A 22,122-nucleotide genomic window follows, 5' to 3' on the forward strand; every position below is an offset into this window, starting at 1 on the left:
GGCATCTGTGCCACGTTCTCTCTCCGTCTCTCACCAGTACCAGGCCAAAGTAAAGCTGTTAGAATGCAGTGGGTTTGAAACTAGTACCATTTAAACATTTTCTTTTTTCTTTCCTTTTCTTCATGCTACACACTGTCCCACACACACACACATACACACATTCATGCCTTTCTCTTTATACAGAGAATTTTATACTGTTTCTATGAAATGTACACACACAGCTGATGGAGACCATTTTTTAAAAATAACCCTATTTATGTTAACCCAGTGCTGTAATTCATGATCGTGAATTTTAATCTTGCCTTGCATAGAGAGATGTACTGCAAATATAACATTTTTGGGGTACTCGAGTCATTATTTAAGTTTTTTTTATGTTTGTAGCACTTACAGAAGATTGTATAAAAATGTGTACAAAAATAATATTTTTTAAATTTTTTAAAATATAATTATCATACCATTTTACAAATGTTTAAAAGGCTAGAAAAAATCAGTCTGTGTATATTTCAGTATCTGTATAGCAGCACATTTCATAAATGGAATTATGTTCTCTGAATATTTATTTACTAATATATTTATCTTTTAAGCCATGTCTTATGTTCAGAGTGTATGAAAGTTTTGGAAAGTTTTTTTTTTTTTTTTTGAGATCACTAACATGAGACTTTGTATATACATGGTAATTGCACACAAAACGATTAAATATTCTCTGACCAAAAACTGATTTTAAAACTTTAGCACCATACAGTTTTGTAACAAAGTGTACAAAGATCTGAAAAAAATATATGGTTTTATTCAAGTTTGTGTTGGCAAGATTTCTTTCTTTAATCTTTTACTAATACATACCGATCAATATTTTTGTTTTTGCAAATATATGTAAACATATATTAATGTGTTTTGGTACATGATACAGATTAGATGCAGTTTTTGGATACAATATGACCAACTGCTATCTTTGTCAAAGAGAAAAAAAGACGACTGATTTGAGATGTCACCAAAGATCAGGATGTTCGTTTTTAGCACAATGCTTTGCTGTGTAAAGTCACAGAACTAGTTCAGTCTCTGTTTGTGCAGAGTCTACAGCTACACAACCCCCAAACCCATGTTTGAGGCCAGGTGGGGTGATTACTCTTGGACAACTTCAACTCGGCACCTAAATGTTGTGGAACTGCACCTCTCCGAATGTGTTGACACAGAAGACAAGGCAGTGATGGGATTTTAATCATACAAATTAAAATAGCAAAATGCTCACCCATCAAAATCCTTTTGTGGTAAAATACATGCAGGAACGAAAATCTGGCTTTTTTTCCACTCAGCTTAAAGTATAGTGAATACAAAAAATTCAATTAAATACATGTTCTTTTGACCAATCTTGGATAAATACTTGGATAAATATTAGCTATGGCAGACCAAATTAAATATGGTCAACACCCCACTGAATAAAAACTTATATGGGCTGAAGGATTATTTACTAAAGCTAGTCAAAAAGTATAGTAATAATATACTATTTAACATAATTCAAAAAGGAATACAGAACAAGGCTTTTATTGTGCACTTTCATACTGTCTTGCAAACTGGCCAACATCTTTCTGAAAGCAATTGTCCCCGTCTAGCATATAAAAACACATGTGGGGCTTTCAAAATATCCCTCCTGCAGCAACACATAAAGAAACCAGGAGAAAGGAGAAACCTTTCTCAACATTGTTCTCAGGAAAAGCTGTAATTTTGTCTGTCTCTGCAGGGACCAGATCAGGGCATTTCACAAGAAGACAATGTGTTACAGTCCCTCAATGCAGCCCAGACAAGATGTGCCTTGCACAACATTTGGCGGGTTCTGCTGGTGGTCTCTTTACTTTGACCTCTTCGTGGGAGGTGGGCGCGGCCACTGTCTGCCCCGATGCCTACATGCCTACAGCTTGAATCCTGAGTGAATAGCCACCACGCCACCAGTCAGATTGAAGTACTGGACGCGGAAAAAGCCGGCATCCTCTATCATCGCTTTAAATGTTTCCTGCAGCAAAGAAAACGATCGGCGGTTCAACATCTTCGTTCACAAAACATTCATGCTTCATTCCATTGGTGGGCCAATCCAATACTAATATCAGATATTGGTCAAATATTGAGTCAAATTATTTTAGAATTTACAAAAAGTAAAACAACAACAAAAGAAGACAATACAGACCACTTTTCTTCCATGTTCCCAGTGTCTTATCATTTTGGGAATATATGGTATTGACCGGACTGTTTTTAAGGGACATCTCCTGATACCTGGTCGGGGAAGCGACGGATGCTCTCCACAAGGTACTGGTAGGACTTCCAGTCTCCTGCAATGACCTCGCCCAACACAGGAATCACCTGGAAGCTGTAGGCATCGTATATTCTACAGCGTAAGAGTACAGAGAATGTGAATTTAAAAACTCACGACAATCATCAGTCCAACACAACTTAATAGGTTAATTTGCCAAAATAAGATTTCAATAAATCGCATCTGTTAGCTGCAACGTACAACAGGCAACCTTGCTAGCAAAAATAATTGCAAACTTAATTCTGATTGTTCTTACGAGGAGAGCAGTGGGTTTGACACTTTGCTAAATTCCAGACACAAGAACCTCCCTCCAGGCTTCAGCACACGTAGCGCCTCCTGCAGGGCCTGAGGATGAACAACAAATCACACATCTTACACCACAGGCCCTGGAACAGATAATATGTATGGGCCATACTTCAGTCTGATGTGTTTGAAACAGATAGCACACGCAACAGTGATTGTATGGCGTAACACGTTTTAAACGGTGTGACCGTAAATTGTTCTGAAGCTTGCAGATGTCACCATTGTCATTGGGCTCATTCAGGATGGGGACGAATCTGCACACCGACAGGAAGTTGTGTGGCTGGTACTCCGAAGCTGAACAAGATCAAGACCGTACAGATGACAATGGACTTCAGGACACATCCTTCAGACAGACCAGTGTCTCCTGGGTAGCACCATTTCCCAAGGCCTGAAGTGGGAGACCAACATCTCCTCCATCCTCAAAAAGGCCCAGCAGAGGATGTACCAACTGAGGAAGTCCAGACTTCCTGATCCAGTTTTTGAGTCCATCCTGTCCTCTTCCATTACAGTCTGGTATGGAGCAGCCACTAAGCTGCACAAGAACTGACGGCTGGGGACTGTATGAACAGCATTGGTGTCCCCCTGCCCTCAATCCAGGACCTGTCCCTCTCAAGAAGCAGGGAAGATAATCACATACCCCTTACACCATGGACACTGACTTTTTGACCGGCTGCCCTCAAAAAACTGAATAGAAGCCTGCAGACCAGGACCATTGAACACAGTAACAGATTCTTTCCGCTCTCCTAATCAGCTGAACTGCCACACACATTCCAACTGCACTTTATGTAAATTTGTGGTATTATTTCTGTAATCTTTGTATTTTCTGTTTATAATATTTAGCCAATATTGTATATTGTTGTAGTTTTATACTCTTCTGCTTGAAAGACACCTTCAACCGGATTCAATTTCCTTGTATGAGTTCTGTCACATACTTGCCGATTGTGAAACAATTTTACACCAGTGAACACTGACACCATCATGATTTATGTTCACGAGGGTTAAAGGATCTGAAAAGAAATGACCTCTACCTGCTCTATGTGTGTGACATTGCGGATTCCAAAGGCTACGGTGTAAACATCAAACTGGTCGTCATCAAAAGGCAGCTCCTCTGCATCCCCCACCACCCAGGACACGCCTGCAGAAAAAGGTCCAGCGTGACTTCAACACATTTCTCACGACCCGACCGACTGAAAGCAAACAAATGGCAGCTGGTAACCCCACAACCCCACCTGCGCCAAAGCCGAGCCTCTCCGCCTTCTCTTTGCCAACGGTCAGCATCTCCTTGTTGATGTCACACACCACCACTCTGGACTCGGCCTTCACAGCCCTCTCCCCGGACGCGTAGTCTCTGGAAATGTCCTGCCAAGACGGGGTCTGCTGTGAGCGTAACGCCGCCCGCTGCTGCAGAGCGTGCCGGGAGCGAGTGTAGTTCAGAAAGCGGAATGCGATGTCTCCTAAAATAAGACAACACCTGTTAGGATTAAATCACCACATTACGATAAGAATCAATCTTTATTGTCATCGTCACTTTTCCACGAACAATGAAACAACTTAAATAAAAAAACAAATAGAACAGGAGTATACAAAGTACACTGGTAAAAAATACAAATTGCACTGGATTTTATGCCTTTTGCACATTTATAGAGATCTGGTACATATATAGAGAGCAGTTTAACAATAACAACAATTTTTAAAAACGAATTTGATTAGGTAACAGAAGAAATGGGGAGCGATATTTATACCTGTGCCACCGGCCGAGTCGAGCAGCCGAGCTCCGGGTAGAGGATTCATGACACGGAGCAGTGTGTCCTTCCATAGTCGGTGGACCCCCAGACTCATGGCATCGTTCATCACGTCGTACTTTGGAGCCACGCTCTCGAACACCTTGTACACTGATCAAGACACAAGTAAGGTTTCAGAAGGTTCTGACCTGATCCTACAATATAACAGTGGTGGTAGTAGCCTAGTGGGTAACACACTATGAAACAGAAGACCCAGGTTTGAACCCCACTTAGTACCCTTGTGTCACTGAGCAAGACACTTATCTCTAAGTTGCTCCAGGGGGACTGTCCCTGTAACTACTGGTTGTAAGTCGTTCTGGATAAGGGCGCCTCATAAATTCTGTAAATGTAATAACGAGTCACATTCGCTCAGTGGAAATATTTTAGACGCAATATTCATCTATCACGGAACGACACAACCGTGAATGTTCAATTTGAATCGCTTCATTGGGTGACCGTGACAGGCTGGAAGGTTAAGAGGAGGTTCAGATAAGCAACTCGCCTCTCTCGCCCTTCTCCTCTTCTGAGACCGTCTCGAACCCGAAACTCGTAGTTCTGCCCGCGTGATCCTCATTATAAAACCTTGAGCCTCCAAGCTCGACTCGGCAAGTTAAGTTTATACCAGGACCTGATGACATTACGAGCGCTTTGCGTCTAGAGTCACTCAGGACTATTCGGGCAATACTTCGCACGGAAGCGGCCATTTTGGTTTACCACGTGACACACGTCGTTACGTCATAGTTGTGCGGCGGCGATTACTTTTTGTAGTAGTTGTAGTTCAGAAGCTAAATTTATGTTTTTTTAAAGGAAAGATCACAAATGATTTAATTCGCTTAACGCTTAATCACAGCAACACTAATCTCGTTTTATGGAAACCTTAAATTGACATTAAACTCCAACTTTAATTGTTCTTTGTTAGAAGCGTTCCTGGGTGATAATGAATGTAGTGGGGTTTCTTCCTTCACCATCAGGTGGAGACATTTCACACAATGACTGTTAAGAGTTAATCAATAGCACAGGTCTGTGTGTCTTTGTCAGACTGGTTTATTTACTGTGTTGCTATGTGCATTAATACTCTTAGTCTAATTGTTTTATTGCATATCCTAACATGCACCTGCCCCAACGCTTATTTTTCATCAGGCGTCAGTGCTGGCTTCAGGGCGAAGGACATGGTAAAAGAGTAAATGTGGTGTAATGAGGGATGCATTCATTTGTTAACGTTGCAACATGTCTCTGAAAGTTTGCCCCTTTCCATCGTTTCTTGTAACCCAGATGCAGTTACTGAAGTAACAGTTGGATCAGATGTGGAGTAATAAACTCTCCCTGGCATTTTTAGAGCTTCACTCTTGGGATCCTGATGAACTTCATGTTACCGTTTAGCTTTTGTTCAGAACAAAATACAAAGGCCTCTGCAGTCTGTGTCACATGGCACCGAGGGTAAAATCCCAAGGCCTCATGTTACCACCTGACAATGGCAGGCACCAGTGGACACCGGGTTGAAAAGAGGAGTCGGGGTGGACCTCCAGGGCAGGGTGTATTCACGATGGCATTAAGTGGCTCAATGGCTCTCGTTTTCTCTTTATGAGGTATCAACTCTCCCTTTTCACCATGAACAGACCTTGAAGTAATTTACTGCGTGCTTCAGTCAAAGGGCGTACGCGATTCCCTTACAGCGCGCATTTTTAAGTTACACTGTGGAGGACGTCTGTTCTGCGCTGATGGCATTCAGTATTGTGTGTTGTGCCGGTTTGATAACAGCTAGAATAAAGTAAAGTGTGCCACCAACGGCTTCCAACAGAGGGCGACAAACAATGGCTTTTTAATGAGAACAGGTTCAAATATTTGCATAGGATCTTTTTTTTGCTGCACTCCTGAATGGTAATCTCTGCTAAAAGGAAACTAATACCCTGCCTGCGACATTTATTCTATACGCTCTTTGCTTGGCAAGAGTATTGGTGTGTTGAGTTCAGGTAAAGGGTGCGCAGAAGTGAATTTGGACCTCTTCTGTTCTACCTTTAAACCAAATCTCTTGGTGAGGTCATATTCATGCTATTCATCCGTGCCGATTCCTCCCCTCAACAGGACCTTAAAATCTCCCAGCGGATCCAGAACTCTGCAGCACGACTCATTTTCAACCTTCCCAAATCCTCCCACACCGCTCCCCTGCTGCGTTCCCTCCACTGGCTTCCTATAGCTGCCAGGTTCATCAGGTTCATAATACTGATGCTGCTTACCTGCAAAGCCAAGGAAGGGTCGCATCCTCCTACCTCAGATCTATCATAACTCGGTAACTCGGCCTCTCCGATCCTCCAGCATCTCTCCAGGTACTAGGAAAGCATTCACCTAGACTCTTTTCTGTCTTGGCTCATGAGTAGTGGAATGAAATTCTACTAGATGCCCAAGCTCCATCAATAAAGATCGTCAAACGCAAAATAATTGGAAAAATATTTGGACACTTGCGCACACTTTATATTGGGTTCTGGGTTGTTATGCAAACATATCTGGTCATAGTGAACCGAGATTTTAATGATGGATATTTTAAAGCACTTATTTAAGAGTGTCTGCCAAATAGGGTGATAGTAGCCTAGTGGGTAACACACTCGGCTGTGAACCAGAAGACCCAGGTTCAAGCCCCACTAACTACCATTGTGTCCCTGAGCAAGACACTTAACCCTAAGTTGCTCCAGGGGGACTGTCCCTGTAACTACTGATTGTAAGTCGCTCTGGATAAGGGCGTCTGATAAATGCTGCAAATGTAAATGCCAAATTACATTTTCACTTTTTGTGCAATAATTGTCAGTAGAAGCAAGACAGACCATCCTTTAAAAAAAAAAAAGAAACCTCCTGTGTCACAGTATGCGACAATTTTACCATTTCAGCCAGTCATAGATGACGATCTAAAAAATTAAATGGCTTTAGTCTAGTTGGTTATCAAAAAAAGTTAGATTACTTGAATTGCTGAAGTTTCCCCCCCAGACTGAGTCCAGATTAAAGGCAAATAATAAATGTCATAAGACAAAAGGAACCACACGTTTAAGAAACATGCATATTTATTTTGCAGTTGGAACACATTAAATATAACTACAAAGTTACTTCACTTATACAAAAGATAGATATCCCATTTACGTCCAAAATAACAATAATTTACTGTATAAATAAAAAATTCACTGATTTTATTTACAATTTTAAGAAAACAATATTTTTGTCCAGACACATCCTGACCAGTTAAGTTTGCACACTGCTTATGCAGCATGGGAAAGCCCAGAACCATTTTGCAAAATGTTAATTGTGGGTCAGACTACATGTCCTTTGAACAAGCGCTATGGCATCTCTAGCTTGGGATCTGGGGCTCTGAAGCTCGGGAGTGGAAAACAGGACCTTGCAATATTCACCAAACTAACCAGACACATATGACCTTGTTAGATTAAAACTGTCAGATTTGGTTTGTCTCTTATGATTTGACAGGAGAAGATTTTTTTTTCGTCTCGCTGACTTCATCTGGAAGAGACAGCTCTGTATGCATGAGGTGCCCTGCACATCCCAGGCCCCTGGGCATATATTCATGCAATAATTATCATCTATTACAGATGGGAAAGCAGTCAAAATACAGCACAGGGTCGTTCAGAATAAACTTGAGCAAAAGAAACTGTTCCTTGTCACATAATCCTACTGGGTGTCACCTACACCCAGAGACATTTTCAGATAAAAATTATCCCCAAAAATGTTGGGGGAAAAAATCCCTTTTATATAGATTTCAGAAGCATTATCCCATGAGAATCCTGAAATGGCATTATTATTAGATTAGATTTTCTCAATTTGTGTAAACCATACAAACTGTTAAATCAGACATTAAGTGCATGTAAAAAATCATCAAACCAGACAATGGATTGGGATTATGGTTGTTATGCCTCAATCTCCAACATTAAGGACATTGTGTGTCCTATCATGGCTGGAGCTCTGATTGACCTGGAAATCTGTTCGAACGCAGTGTTGTCTGCTGGAGTGCTTTATTAAGAAGAGCTTGTGGTTTGAACAGCGCAAAAGTTGGGGTTTTCAGGACTGGGGTGGAGACAGGATTGGGGCAAACAGAAAGTGCTTCAATAGCTAAGATGTGATGGGAGGAAAAGGACAACCTGTTTTGAAGAAATTGGATGGATGAAATGAAAGAGCTGAAAAACACTGTCATCCCCACAGTGAATTACACAATGCATTGAACTATGCAGTCTTTTCTTCTCTAATTATCACATATGGATCATATCTACTGGACTATAATATATATTTTTTTAAATGGTGAAATGGGTTCCCCCCCCATCCCACCAAAAACAAGGCCACTGGGTCTTGTGTAAGGCACTTATGGACAGATTAGAGAACTTTAGAAACAGCACTTTGCAATCTTCTGGGTGGAGTAGAATAATGGAACAACCCCCCCCACATCCCCAACCAGAATGTTTTGGGATCTGCTATTCACTGGCAAACACAAGCGGGAATAAGAGAGATGGAATCTCCTGCATGCTGTCTGCACATGTGTGTCACCTGGCCACAGTTTCGCCAGTGAGACCAGAGCCGACCTACATCGTGGGATGGAGTGTTTTTTTGTAGAGAAGAGAAGAAAAAAAAGGATTCACGTCTCTCTCTTTGCCAGAAAAAGGCCGATTGTCCCGGCTGCAACCCGTTTCACGTTACGCATTGTGGAGAACCGTTTCCTCTGGATTATAATTCAGTCACCTTCACAGGCAGCGGCCCCCAGGACAAAACAAAGCCCCGACGTTCATTTAACTGCACAACAGTAGAGACAAGAAGAGCTTTGAATAGTTTTGTGTCCCTTTGTGGCATAGTAGCAATGTTGGCGTGTTCGCGATGGGGACCGGGACAGGGCCGGAGGAACAATGAATCCTGTAATCAGTCATATCTCGTCACGACCCGAAACCCCTACTGCGCACCGATGCCGGTGGATGTGAATTGTGTCTTGTCAGTAAGTTAGCTGGCTAAGTCAGTATCATCCACCATTGTCTACGGTGGATGGCCCAGAAACACACGCAGCGTCCGGGTCTCCTGGTGAACGGCTGAGCCGCTGGGTCCTCGACTCCTTGTCTCTCCCGTCCGCCCTCTAGTTGCCCCACCAGGGGGTTTGAGGTCTCCGTGGGTGGTTCTTCGCTTCTTCTTGAAGAGTGATATGTTGGAGGGGTCGGTAAAAGATGATCCAGGGTTCGGAGACTGTGCTCTGACTGCACGAGTCTGAGCTGCTGAGCGAAGGGATGGTTGGTGACCTGAGGAAACGATAAAACAAAGAAATGAAAACCTGCGATGCGCACTTCTAAAATGTTAAACGAAAGGTTCTAAAATAGTCAAGTGGCTACAGAAAAAAACATCTCCTTATCAAACATCTCACCATCCAGTCATACTGGTGACAATGCAGAGTGAAGGGAGGCGGAGGAAACAGAGGGCTAAGGGATAGGCGGCCATACTTACTTGACTGTGATGTGCAGGAGCAGCTTGGCCACCATCGCGATGACTGTCAGCGTGAGAAGAGCAGCTAAAGCATAGATGGTCCATGCTGCAGCACACACAGCGCGCACAGTTAAGTTGTATATTAACAGGATTGTGCACTACCCATTACACACTAATCACTACTGGATATGCAGACACATAGATAGATTTGTCCAAAAGAGACATGACAGACGTGAATATCGTCTGAAGAAAATAAAACATGATGTGCGATCTTCCAATATGTTGCACAGCTCTACGCAATACAAGGTAGTGTAAATTTGTTGTTTTTTAATTCAAACTGCGTAAATTTGACTGGTCATATTTTCCCAGCGCTATAAGATGTCCACTAATGTCACAATGACTAGATGAATAGTGTTGCTTGATTAAATTAAAGGTTCTGATAATCTGCACGTTGGTCTTGGTAGTGGGTGTGTTCCTCTGTAGAAGAGCTACCATTTGTGATGTCCACTGAATTGTCCCTGAATTGACTGGGGGGGTGACTGAAATCATTCATACATGAGAGCATACATGGGTGGTTAGTAGCCTAGTGGGTAACACACTCAGAAGACCCAGGTTCAAATCCCACTTACTACCATTGTGTCCCTGAGCAAGACACTGAACCCTAAGTTGCTCCAGGGGGACTGTCCCTGTAACTACTGATTGTAAGTCGCTCTGGATAAGGGCGTCTGATAAATGCTGTAAATGTAAATGTAAATGTAAATGAGAGCTGTTAACAATGCCTACAGCTTCCTCTATTCTTTAACTTAAACAATAAAGAAACCTTAATACGCATCAAAGGTCATTTTTTGAGTTTTAGAAATAACTGAACACCAACAACAAGAATATTATCCCCTCTCAGATAACTAGCAGTCCTTTCTTTATTCCTTGACCACATTCTTGATGTGACATCAGTGACATCTTATTTACCGCCAGATAGACATTAATTAAATATAATAATAATGATAATAATAATAACAAGCTCCATTAAGTGTGAAAAGCGAAGCACTGAAAGGACGAGAGAATGTTTTGACACATACTGCTGTTGTGGCCCACGGTCCAGCTTGGTCCGAGCCACTGACCTGGCAAATACTGCTTCGACTTTTTGGGGCTGGAGGTGATGACATAGAGGATGCCGCTGCCTTTACCCCTGGATTTGTCTGTGATGCCTCCCAAGTGTGGGTCCACCGTGCTGGTGTTCTCCTCCTCCTCCTCCTCTTCCTCCTCCTCCTCTCCGTCACTTGGCCCGGATCCATGTCCCCTGAAGGCTGATGAGACACGAACAACAACAGAAGATTCATTTCTACCTTCATTTCACCGTCTTTGAAAATGCGTCCTCTCTCTGCTCTGTGTGCTATCGGCCTCCAACACAACCTTCAGGGGTCATTTTTCAAATTTGCACTTGATTTGAAGTGGCAACGCGACTGACCTTTCCATATCACCGATTTCGTTCTCGGCTCCCCCGTCCTTTTTAAATCTGCGGCTCAAGACAGGTACCAGCCTCAGCAAACTAAACACAGGGATGGGAAATTAACCGCCTGTCTGCAGGTTACGAATCAAACTGCCAGCTTCGCTCTGTCGAGCCGGAGAAGGGGGTCGTCGCATGGAACTGCGGAGCAGACAAGCGGGTGACGCTCTGTCTCCTCACATTGCCGGTGGTTAGATTCACTGCCATTCACATTAACTCATCCAGATTGTGTTTGGGTGAAGCCATCCAAGAGCATCAATTTGAAATAACAAAAGAGCCCTGCGGGCGCGCCTCGCTATGATGAGACTTCGAAAACACACACGCGTGTGAGGTCCAGCGTGCCACAGGAAGGGGGCATTCGGATTCCTTGAGATGCCGCCCACGTTTGTCCTGGATTCACACTTATTTTCTGAAATGTCACTGTTTTCAGAAACATTTATCTGTGAGTTACTTCAGACCGCCTAGGCATGTATGCCAAACAAAAGCAGTCTAATCCATTAAAAATATGTTCTCTTGCTGGCTTTGTTGTTCAATTTTCTTTAAACCATGCAGGCATGCTCAATTAGGCATGAGATGAAAGAATGTGGTCACTATGCAAAACCTGCTGAGGAGTCAGGAAGTCCACATGCACCTGCACATGCAAATTGCTTCTCCAGAGAGAGGGTTCTCTTTCAATGTGATTTCCATGATGCCTGGTGCGTTTACAAATCTCAGTACAGCACAAAGCCACCTGCTGTAATTCATGCGGGGACTCTTGGTGGAAAACAGACAAGGTTTTCTAGCGGGATTTTGTGTACACCTTACCTTCATATAGGACAGCAAACCCCTGGGCTTCATTGGTTCGGTCTGAATAGAAGTAGAGGATAACAAAGTCCCCTGTGACGTTGACCGGCTCCCGTGGTGGGTTGGGACCATCGAAACGAGCCACCACCTGGTTGGTATAGCCATCCAGCATCTCCACCATGTCTGTCTGGTCCTCGATGTTGAAGAAGGTGAAGTTGAAGAGGATGGAGGACGCCCCGGGGACCTGTATGGTCCAGTAGCACACACGACCTGCCCCGTACTTGTCAGGGAAATCTGGAGAGTAGATGACTGAAGCAGGAGAGGTGTAGTTCCCTCCACAAGCCCCGACACGAGCTGCGAGACAATGAGAAACAGGAGAGATAATGCTGTAACCATGCCAACCAAAGGGAGGATACAGTTATCAGCCCTTACATGACATGCTGAATGGGGTGATTAACTGCACCCTAAGCGGAAAACACAAGTCTTTTATTGGACGTTATTGTCATGATCCGGTCCGGAAGAGGCTACTCCGGATCCACAGTTCGGACCGAGTTTCATGTTAGTCCTGTTATTATGTTTCCTGATTGTGTTCACCTGTGTATGATTGTATAAAGCTGCCCTGTTTGTGTCTGTTCGCCATCGGGTCATTGTTTGGTGATGTTTCCATTGTCCTGTCCACCATGTATTAAACCCCTGTTTCGTGACGTTGTGAGTACTTGTCCTTCTTCCTCGCCATGTCCAGCCATCATGACAGTGAACATGATGCATGCTTATGTGATCATATCTGAGAGTAGATGCTGGTCATGGAACATAATGGAGAGTTTATGGCACAGGAAGTACCTAACACCAACTTACTGTCAAAGATGATGACTCTGCCGTCCCCCCCACACGGCTGGGTTTGGTCACCAAAACACACATGGTTGCATTCTGTGCTCGGGGCTTCGCCGTGGTCCCGATAGTCAAGGTCGTTGCCGCAGAAGCAAGCGTAGCCAGACTCCATGCCAGCCAGCTTAAAAGAAAACAGAACAGAGCAACAGAAACATTTTAGCGTTTGAACACTCCAGATGGAACCGATTTCGTTTGAGAACACAATTTCCACAGCAGAGTCACTTTGCGCTTGACCAGAATGGCCTTTGTTTCTCATTACATTGTGGGCAAGTCACATCTGGAGTGGTATGACCGATGTTCAGCAACACCACTACATCCCCGGTGCTTACCATGGCTGTTTGACTGTCACAGTGTGGAAAAAACCCAAAAGAAATAAATGTCATGATGGTTAAAATATGTAGACACTTAAAGTTGCTATTGCTAACTGAATAGTGTTGCTTGATTAGTTTATTAGACTGTTTTGGTCACAGAACGTCTCAAATAGGTACATAATTCCACTATACCACTAAAAAGGTCAGGGTAATTTTGACTAAATGTGTATGCTATGCAGATGAAGCACATCTTCCCTCTTCCTCTCTCAGATTTCAAAATCTCTGCATGTTAAACTAACATTCATTTTTGGATGGCAGCCCATCATTTAAAACTCAATCCCACGAAAACAGAACTAATATTCATTCCAGCAGATTCTTGACCAATTCAGGATCTTGCCATCTACCTGAACATCTCAAAGACTGGTTTTCAGTCAATGACGGTGTCCAAACATTCAAAAATGGGAATGTTTGGATGTTGGTTCCAGGTTCAATCCCATTTACAAGGCAGACACTCTTATCCAGAGGGACTTACAAGGTGCTTTCATGTTACCATCGATGAAGTGATCAGTTCTAGTTCATTAGGACACCAACTATGAATACAATCTTTTTATTCACTCTGTTGTAGTTTCTATCCATACGTCTGACAATGTTACAAGTTAATCTAAATATTCTCTAAAAAGGAAGGTCTTGAGCTGCCGTTTGAAAATGCTCAGCGACTGAGCTGTTCTGACCTCGAGGGGAAGTTCATTCCACCACCGAGGGGCCAAGACGGAGAAGAGTCTAGATGAATGTCTTCCTTTTACCTTCAGCGATGAGGGGACCAGGCGAGCAGTACTGGAGGCTCAGAGTATACGAGGTGCAGTGCGAGGTGTAATAAGGGCTGTGAGGTAGGATGGTGCTTCTCCATGTTTGGCTTTGTAGGCCAGCATCAGTATTTTGAATCTGATGCGTGCAGCTACTGGGAGCCAGTGGAGGGAACGTAGCAGAGGGGTGGTGTGGGAGAATTTGGGAAGAATCCCCGGCATCTCCATACTGTTTTGGGGAAGTGGTGCCCTAGCGTCCCCATGCACTGCTCACTGGGCGCCTTTCATGGCTGCCCACTGCTTCCATGTGATTGGTGGATTTTGTCATTTTGATACTACACAATTGCACACAACAAAATGTGTCCTCTGCATGTAACAGTGAGCAGTGTGTGGGGACGGTACCTAACTCAAGGGGACCTCTGTGGTACCTTGGTGGTTCAGGATTTGAACTTGCAACCTTTCGGTTGCGAGTCCACTTCCTTTCCCTTCAGTTCACCATGGCCAATGCAGAGGACACATTTTGTTGAGTGCCCCGTGTATCACAAAAACAATCCCTTTCAATATCACATCATAAAAACATGCAGATCTATAAATCTTCCCCCCCAGATATTTGTTTTTAATCGCTGGGCACAGCTCCCATCTCACCGTGTATCTCTGTTTCCTGCAGAAGCTGATGCATTTCTGAATGGTCAGCTGTTTGGAGGTCTCGCTGTTGCCCGTAAGGGTGGGAGGGTTCCCGCTGTCTTTGAAGCACCCAAGATTTCCAGGCACTGAGGGAAAGGGAGAATGGAAACAGAGGGGGGTGGTTTTTAAGCACAATTAGCACCATGAAAAACAACACAAGAGCCGCCTGAAAGACGTGCACTTGCAAATCATTAACTGTGTTATTACCCATAAACCGTCTGCTGGTGAGTTTCCTGAAAGGGGTGCTGTGTTTTATAAGCTGTGATTAGCAGTAGTAGTCATAGTAATAGGTTTTTATTGTCATTTATATCATATACACGGTACATAGAAGAAAAAAAATACAACTACGCTCCTCCAGGGCCATGGTTCAGCACTAGAGCAGAACAGAACAAAAGTAACTGGTCTGATTAACACTTTTGTCATGGCTCGTCCCCAACACTTTTCAAACAAAATGAAAGCAACGTGTCAGATGGGAGGCTGACTCGGGTCGGTGCAGGAATGTTCTTGTCCTGGTCTGAATGTTTATTAATTGGCACCACAGAGAAAGAGGTCTTGCTGGGCCTGAGCTGGAATTAGGGGGATGGGGTACCCTGAATTGGGTAGACATGATGCTGGAATCTGGGAACAAGATTTTATTGCCTCAGTTCAGCAAGAAGAACTAGGGGGTGTTGGACCAAGTCTGTGGAAGTAAATAATTCATTTTCTTAATTATGGGACAACAATTATATTTAATTAATACTATTTATCTTATTCTACTATAAAATATATGATGAGTAATGTAATGTAATAATGCTGTTAATATTGCACAAGTTGCAGTGTATGCATAAGTATTTTTGTAGTTTACTGTATATTATGAACACATATAATCCAATATGATATATGTGGTTTATGTGGCCATGCATAAACCTGGCCAGAAGAGGTTTATTCTGCCTTTATACTGTGAAATAACATACCTACAACATTTATTGCATTTGTTTTTTCTACCAAAAACAGTTTCTGAATGATAAAAAAGATTCCCGTAAATCACTTAGTTTCAATGTAAAAGACGCCACTGTTGCCTGTATGAAGCACATCAAAACAAAACCATCAATATATATTCCAGAATATATATATATTTTTTTAGAAATAAAATAAGTTCCTATTACAGCAACTGCTGCAACTGTGGGCATCTCCAGCAAACAAATGAGTTACGTCTCCAAGTCTGTGATGATTCTGCCGTAGAAGAAGCCACAGCAGCAGAGACAGTCTTTACTTACCAGAAAGTTAGACCCCTCTGGAGGTGAGGACCTGTTACCGTTGGTGTCTACAGCCTTGATGCCGGCTGCTTTGTTTCGGAGAGCTTTTGCACAAAGGGAAGACGGAGACCACACACATGTGCCCTGCCGCACTGTGCCAAAGTAAACTCCCGTCTGACACAACAGCTCCCTTGCGTAAGTCCAGACTCTGGTGTTTGGGCAAGGATGAAACCTGAACCCGGGAAAACGCTCGGCATCCCGCGAGGGGTTCAAATGGTCAGTCCTGAGAACACGACAGACCATTTCACTGCTTTTCATGCGTTTGCATCACTCGGCCCTTTGGCAGACCCCTCGCCAGCATTCAGCTGCATGCAACCGGGCAGGCCGTCACTTCACTGGCTCTCGAGATGGTGACAGGTTTAGACAAATACGCAGCTGTTCCAAACACGCTGGCAGGGTGTTCTCACTGACCTTTTCAACTCAGATTAGGATTTCCCGAAGTATAAGAGGTTGCAGTCAAACTCAGCAACAAACTGTCAGTCACACGCAATCTTTCACTTCCCTCCCTCCTCTCGAGTCTCCAACAAGAATCCTGATGATACTGGAAGTGATTGAATGATTTCGGACTCACTGCAGCACAGCAGTGTATCAGTGTCCTCTGCTTTTAACCATCACCCTTGGTGAGCAGTGGGCAGCCATGAAAGGAGCCCGGGGAGCAGCGTGTGGGGACGGTGCTTTGCTCAGTGGCGGTTCGGGAATATGGGCTCTGATTCCTTACCTGCAAGGTCACCGCTGCCACTCACTGGAGTGAGATTGGACTCAAGCCTTTGCAAGAGCATAAAAAAACTGGGCAAGTCCGGAGGCAATCTTGTGGAATGTTCAGAGCCCCCTCAGAACCTTGATTTGAGCACCCATAAAACTTTGTGAGGTAGATCATTCATGTATCTCTTCTTTCGGTCCTGCTCCAGTACCTGGAGCTTCTTGTGGACATCAAGGTACAACTTCAATTAGCATTTTTTTCCCTCTCCCCACTTCCCAGAAGTTTCAAAGTGCGGCAAATGCTACTTCAGGGCTCAAGCAGATTAAAGGCAACAGTCCTTTGACAGAAAGAATGCACACCACTGTCAATTTATCTCTTTAACCTTTCATCATCCTACAGAGTGCTGCTTGGGAGCTTCTGCAGTAGAGAAAACAAACATCTCTCAGATGGCCAGACATGGCATATTGTGCAAAATCTCCAAACTTTATTAAAAAGAACTGGGCATGCCTTTATTCATTGAATACATCTGCTATGCAGTCATAACGAGTGCAAATATCTCTACTTTTGTGGAAAAAAAAAAAGACTTCAAAAGGCACGGATGGAATTTAGATTTAACAAGCCACTTGGCAAGGAAATGCGGTAACATAAGGTGCGTAAATGTACCAGTCTGGCCTGGCCGGATCCCAGCCGCGGCGTGCTGAGCAGTGCAGCACATGGTGTGTGAAGTGATGAGTCTTTACCAAATGAAAAAAATAAAAATAAAATTGCCCTTCCCATCATGCATCGCTCCTCGTTCGCACAGGTACCCCAGCGGGGGCTTTGTGGCTGTCTGGCGGCTTATGAGAGCCGTCGGAGGGCGTGGCTGAGAGAAAGATATCGGCGCAGCAGCATAACAAACAAAATAACATCAAACGTGGTCGCTTGGCAAGTGTGCTTGGCAGCGGCGGTGGAGGACAAGTCCGCCCCGGGGCCGCCTCTCTCTCCCTGTGTTATTAAAAAAAAAGGTAATTACAGACATAAATTGTCATGACATCTGGACGTTTTTTTTTTTTTTTTTTTCGTGGGCCGCTGTGGGCGTTCCCCTTTTCAAAATATATTTGGGCTTTTTACAGGCCGCCTCGCCGGTCAGCAGGCCCAGAATTTTCAGCTGAGGGCTCTGAGAGACGGAGGAAGAAGAGGAAGGGTGGGACAGCGAGAAAAGGACAAAAAAAAAAAACGAAACGAGGAGGGCTTGTCATGAGTAATAAAAGAGTTTGTCTTGGAGACAACTCTCAGAACAAAAACTGCAGACTCATTCATGTAAATAATAATAAAAAAAAGGACTCAATGGAATACTAACAATACCGTAAAAAGTGTTTCTCGAAGGAGACCGTACTCAAAGGCCGGCCTCCCCATTGGCCAGAAAGAGCTTCTTTGTGGACGAGCACAAGAAGTTCAGTCTTCTTGCGGCGATACCGGGGCGATGAGTGCCACACGGGCTACCAGCACCATTCTTCCGCCCCTCGTTTGCATTCAATCGCATTCCTCTGCCGCCGCATTGATAAACTAAATCCATTAGCACGTCCGTATCAGATTCAGCGAAGCTGAGAACGCCCCGAAGAGACGCCTTTCCTGTCATAAAGGGCCATTCACAAGTCAATTCAAACGCCAACGCCGCCGCATTCACAGCCTTGGAAATGGTCCCAGCTTTCCATTAGCTAGTGTTGTCAACACCGACGTTATGCCAGGCAGCTTCTACGATTGTCTACTTCAATCCCGCATCCACCCCTTCATCCCTCCAGCCTCGCCCCAGCAAAGTGACCGACTTGCATCCCCCCCCCCCCCAAATCCAGGAACATCTGTGCCTACATTAAGATGGACAGCATGAGAAAAACACAATGAAAGCGTCACTCTGCCAGAACGCACGCTGGGAAACACGTCAGGCCTTTCTGTCGGTTTCCTGTTTGATTTGTGTACTTTGTCATCACAGATTCATGACAGATGAGCCTCTGAGGCGGGTCGGCAGGGCGGACCGTAGGAGACGTGTTTCTGAAACCAGAACCACGTCCAGCAACGTTGTCGCTGCAAACAAACCCACGTGCGAAGCGCACCAGGCGGCGCACAAAAGCGGCGCCACGTTATTAGAACAATGTTTTGCTTCGGGTGCCGTTTGCCAAGACCCCCCCCCCCAACCAGCCGATGTAAGAGGCGCAGTGTGTCTCTTGGCCCATGTTACGACACGATAAAAAGCGGCTGGGAGATCAATGGCGTGGCCCCGGGGGTGCCGGGAGAATGACTAACCACTTAATTAAAGGAGCGCAGAGAGTTCCACTCAAAGCTAAATAATTAGAAGGTGGTGTAGCGAGCAAGCGAGGCTACGAAAGCACGGAGGGAGAGAGAGAGGGAGGGACGGGGGGGGGGGGGTCCGCAGGGACCCCCCCCCGAACACCTGCCTTCAAGGGACATGAAAGCTGCTCCACGCGAGGGTCAGGTCGCCAGCGGTTCCGTACATTTCAACCCCCCTCCTTTTTTTTTAAACAACAAAAACGTGTTCAGCACACGGGTGGCCCGTCGGCTCAGCCGGGGGTTACGGGCTACAGGTGTGTAAGAGATCGGAGTTGAACCCCCGCGGGTCGCGCCGTTCATAACTCTCCCGACGGGACGGGCCGCGTGCCGTAAATCTGGAGTTTCTACACTCGACGGTGCCGCTGAGGGATATTTCCATTTTCCAGAGGGGAAACTTCATTCTTTGGATGGCTCAGTCCCACAGACGCAACAGGGGATCCCTGCTCCCCACCTGTCTGCAGGTCCCAGCACTGCAGGATATGCCAGCTGCCTCTGGGGGTCTAGACAGAACACTCGTCTCCTCCTATGGTTCATAATGCCACACACGCTGGCGCAATAACGCATTACATTTACACCATCATAACCAGCTGTCAGGAATATGCATGTACCCCTCATACAGCAGGAGACGCTTTGTGCCCATCTTTACACGGACCCCAACACACGGTCAGACTGCAATAACTGAACAATCAGCCTCCAATGATCGTTGAACCACCTCTGTATTCCCGTCTCTTGAATCTGTACTCTTAAATACACACGTCAGAAAATCAAGTAGTGATAAGTAACCAGGTCATGTGTGTCCAGGTCAACAGATTGATTGGAATTATTTCCATTGAATTGACAGCAGCGACCATGACCAAGACCCGTTCGTCAAACGATGATCTGCATTTTGAAATCCCTGGCTTTGCTTTCCAGGATCTGGTAATTCAGTTTAATTTCATTTTTTTTTTTTACAGCGCAACACCAGACTGGATCTCTGTAATTCAAATACAGAAATTGTAGATTGTAATTACAAATCCAGTTTACTGGTGCTTTAAATGGATCCCGCAGTGTAGCCTACTGGCTGTGTAAAGAATAACAGGCGGACTAGAAACCCCAGTAACCACATATCCCTCATGGGTTTTAAATGGAAAAAACTGAAAAGAGATATATAGCCAGATTCTCACACTGAAACAGAAAAATATTATATAGATATGGTGGGAAAATGACAATAAATTACAGAAATCCTAAACCTAGCCATCATTGGCACTCTTTGTACACTTTTTATACACTTCATACATTATTTTGTTGGATTATATAATTTTGGATAATATAATATTTTAAGAACAATTCAAATATTTCTCACTGTCACACCCCCTTGTTCCTGCAAAGCCATATTCTACCAACACCTGCACCACATCCCTGGACTCCCCATGAAAAGGTTATCAAGCCTTTACGGGACTGTGTGTTACGTGTTCTTGTCCCTGTGACTTGTTTATCCACCTGTTTTGACTAAATATATTTAATAAAAAACTGGTTTTGTTCACATTAGGACCTCACCTCAATCAGCATTGAGACAATTAAAAAATATTACAGAGTTGTCTACTTGTGTATTTTTATCTAACATTTATGTACTTTGTCAGAGTTAGTACTATGTCTAACACTGCTGTATGGATTTTGATTTAAAATTCTAGAATTCTGTCTGAAATGTCATTTTTATCTTATTTGGTAAGATATGAAACGTACTGTCGTAATGTAAGTGAATTTCGTATCTTGACAGGAAATTCTACTGACTGAATGCAAGAGGTTTTTCAGTTGATTCCTACCTGCATGTAGGAATTTGCCTTGCGGGTGTCTGACCCAAGGGGTCAGACAGCCCTGACCACGATGCAAAGCGGGGAGTGGTCTGTGACCTGAAACACCGGCACTACTCGCGACTTTCCTATGAAATGCAGCTATTTGCCTGTGGCCTGCGGGCAGATACAGATCACTGATGAAATTAGTGGAACACAAAAGCTAATCCAAGAAATATCGAAGGATCTTGTATTTTCAATCTTTTATAACAGAGCCTTGGATTAGTGACACAATTAGCCTTGTCAGCAATGAATCCAGAGGTTCATCAAATTGCCGCCTCCCACTGTCACAGCTTGAAAGCCGTTCTTGCTAGGAGTTGAAGCTGCGTTCACCAGAAGAAAGCAGGGAGTCCCTGGAGAATAGCGGCATTTCGTTCGACTGCGGTGTGTTTGAAGTGGAAGGAGAATTAACCTCTCCCGGGTCAGTGGACTGTTTTGGGATTACCAAATTACAGGGTGCGCTCCTCAACTCCAGTTTCCATTACCAGCCTCAACATCAAAGGGGCACCAGCTTGACAAAAGAGGGTCATTTTTTTCCTGGTCAAAAATGTACTCTGCATGATTTTCTGATCGTCACCGTCATCGTGGCATTCCCATTAAATAACCGAAAAGAATAGAGAAAATAAATGACAGTCAGGCGCAACAGTTTTCTTTTTTTTTTTGCCTTCCAGGTCACGGACTGAGGAAATTAAGCACAGCTCATGGCTCAGATGGCAGCAGCGTCTGTTCCAGCATTCCTGGTCAGCTCTGAGATCCTGGAGGACACGATGCATGTGGTACCTTATCCAGAGCGACTTAAAGGGACAGTCTCCCTGGAGCAATTTTAGGGTTAAGTGTCTTGCTCAGGGACACAGTGGTAGTAAGTGGGATTCGAACCCGGGTCTTCTGGTTCATAGGCGAGTGTGTTACCCACTAGGCTACTACCACCCTATAGTACAGTATAGTATAGTATAGTACAGCCCAGGATGCTCGTATGGATGGATTCTTATCTATCTTGCAGGTTGAGAAAATGTATGAAATAATTTATGAAAGGTCGATCATTTTGTGAGACGTCTAAGGTTATTTTATATTCTTATATATTTTATATTCTTTATATTCTTTACATGTTTAGTTCAATTAAATATACAAAAAGTCAATAGAAATTTTGAATAAGGTACATATTACCTCTT

At 44.1% G+C, this 22,122-nt stretch overlaps 1 protein-coding gene and 1 pseudogene across 1 annotated transcript; both read right to left on the minus strand.

Annotated features, from left to right (window-relative positions):
• Nucleotides 1–767: 767 nt before the first annotated feature.
• On the minus strand, nt 768–5,087 carry LOC114799728 (2-methoxy-6-polyprenyl-1,4-benzoquinol methylase, mitochondrial-like). Its single transcript, XM_028996545.1, has 7 exons — nt 4,886–5,087; nt 4,345–4,494; nt 3,832–4,056; nt 3,631–3,737; nt 2,556–2,644; nt 2,263–2,374; nt 768–2,005 (listed from the first exon to the last, which is right to left on the minus strand). Exons 1-7 carry the CDS (start codon nt 5,085–5,087, stop codon nt 1,904–1,906), a joined length of 987 nt encoding a protein of 328 aa, XP_028852378.1. The 3' UTR covers nt 768–1,903.
• A 4,306-nt stretch (nt 5,088–9,393) lies between these two features.
• The window catches only part of LOC114799665 (kremen protein 1-like), a 37,593-nt pseudogene continuing 24,864 nt past the window's right edge, over nt 9,394–22,122 (minus strand).

This window comes from Denticeps clupeoides, chromosome 11 (assembly GCF_900700375.1).
Source record: "Denticeps clupeoides chromosome 11, fDenClu1.1, whole genome shotgun sequence".
Lineage (NCBI taxonomy): Eukaryota > Metazoa > Chordata > Actinopteri > Clupeiformes > Denticipitidae > Denticeps > Denticeps clupeoides.

Bases quoted from the DNA above. Each gene is read 5' to 3' on its own strand.
- LOC114799728 (XM_028996545.1), bottom strand. From the start codon at position 5,087: ATGGCCGCTTCCGTGCGAAGTATTGCCCGAATAGTCCTGAGTGACTCT. The intron at 4,495-4,885 runs GCGAGTTGCTTA...TGTCTTGATCAG, and splicing joins AGAGGAGAAGGGCGAGAGAG to TGTACAAGGTGTTCGAGAGC. The intron at 3,738-3,831 runs GTGGGGTTGTGG...CTTTTTCTGCAG, and splicing joins GAGGCTCGGCTTTGGCGCAG to GCGTGTCCTGGGTGGTGGGG.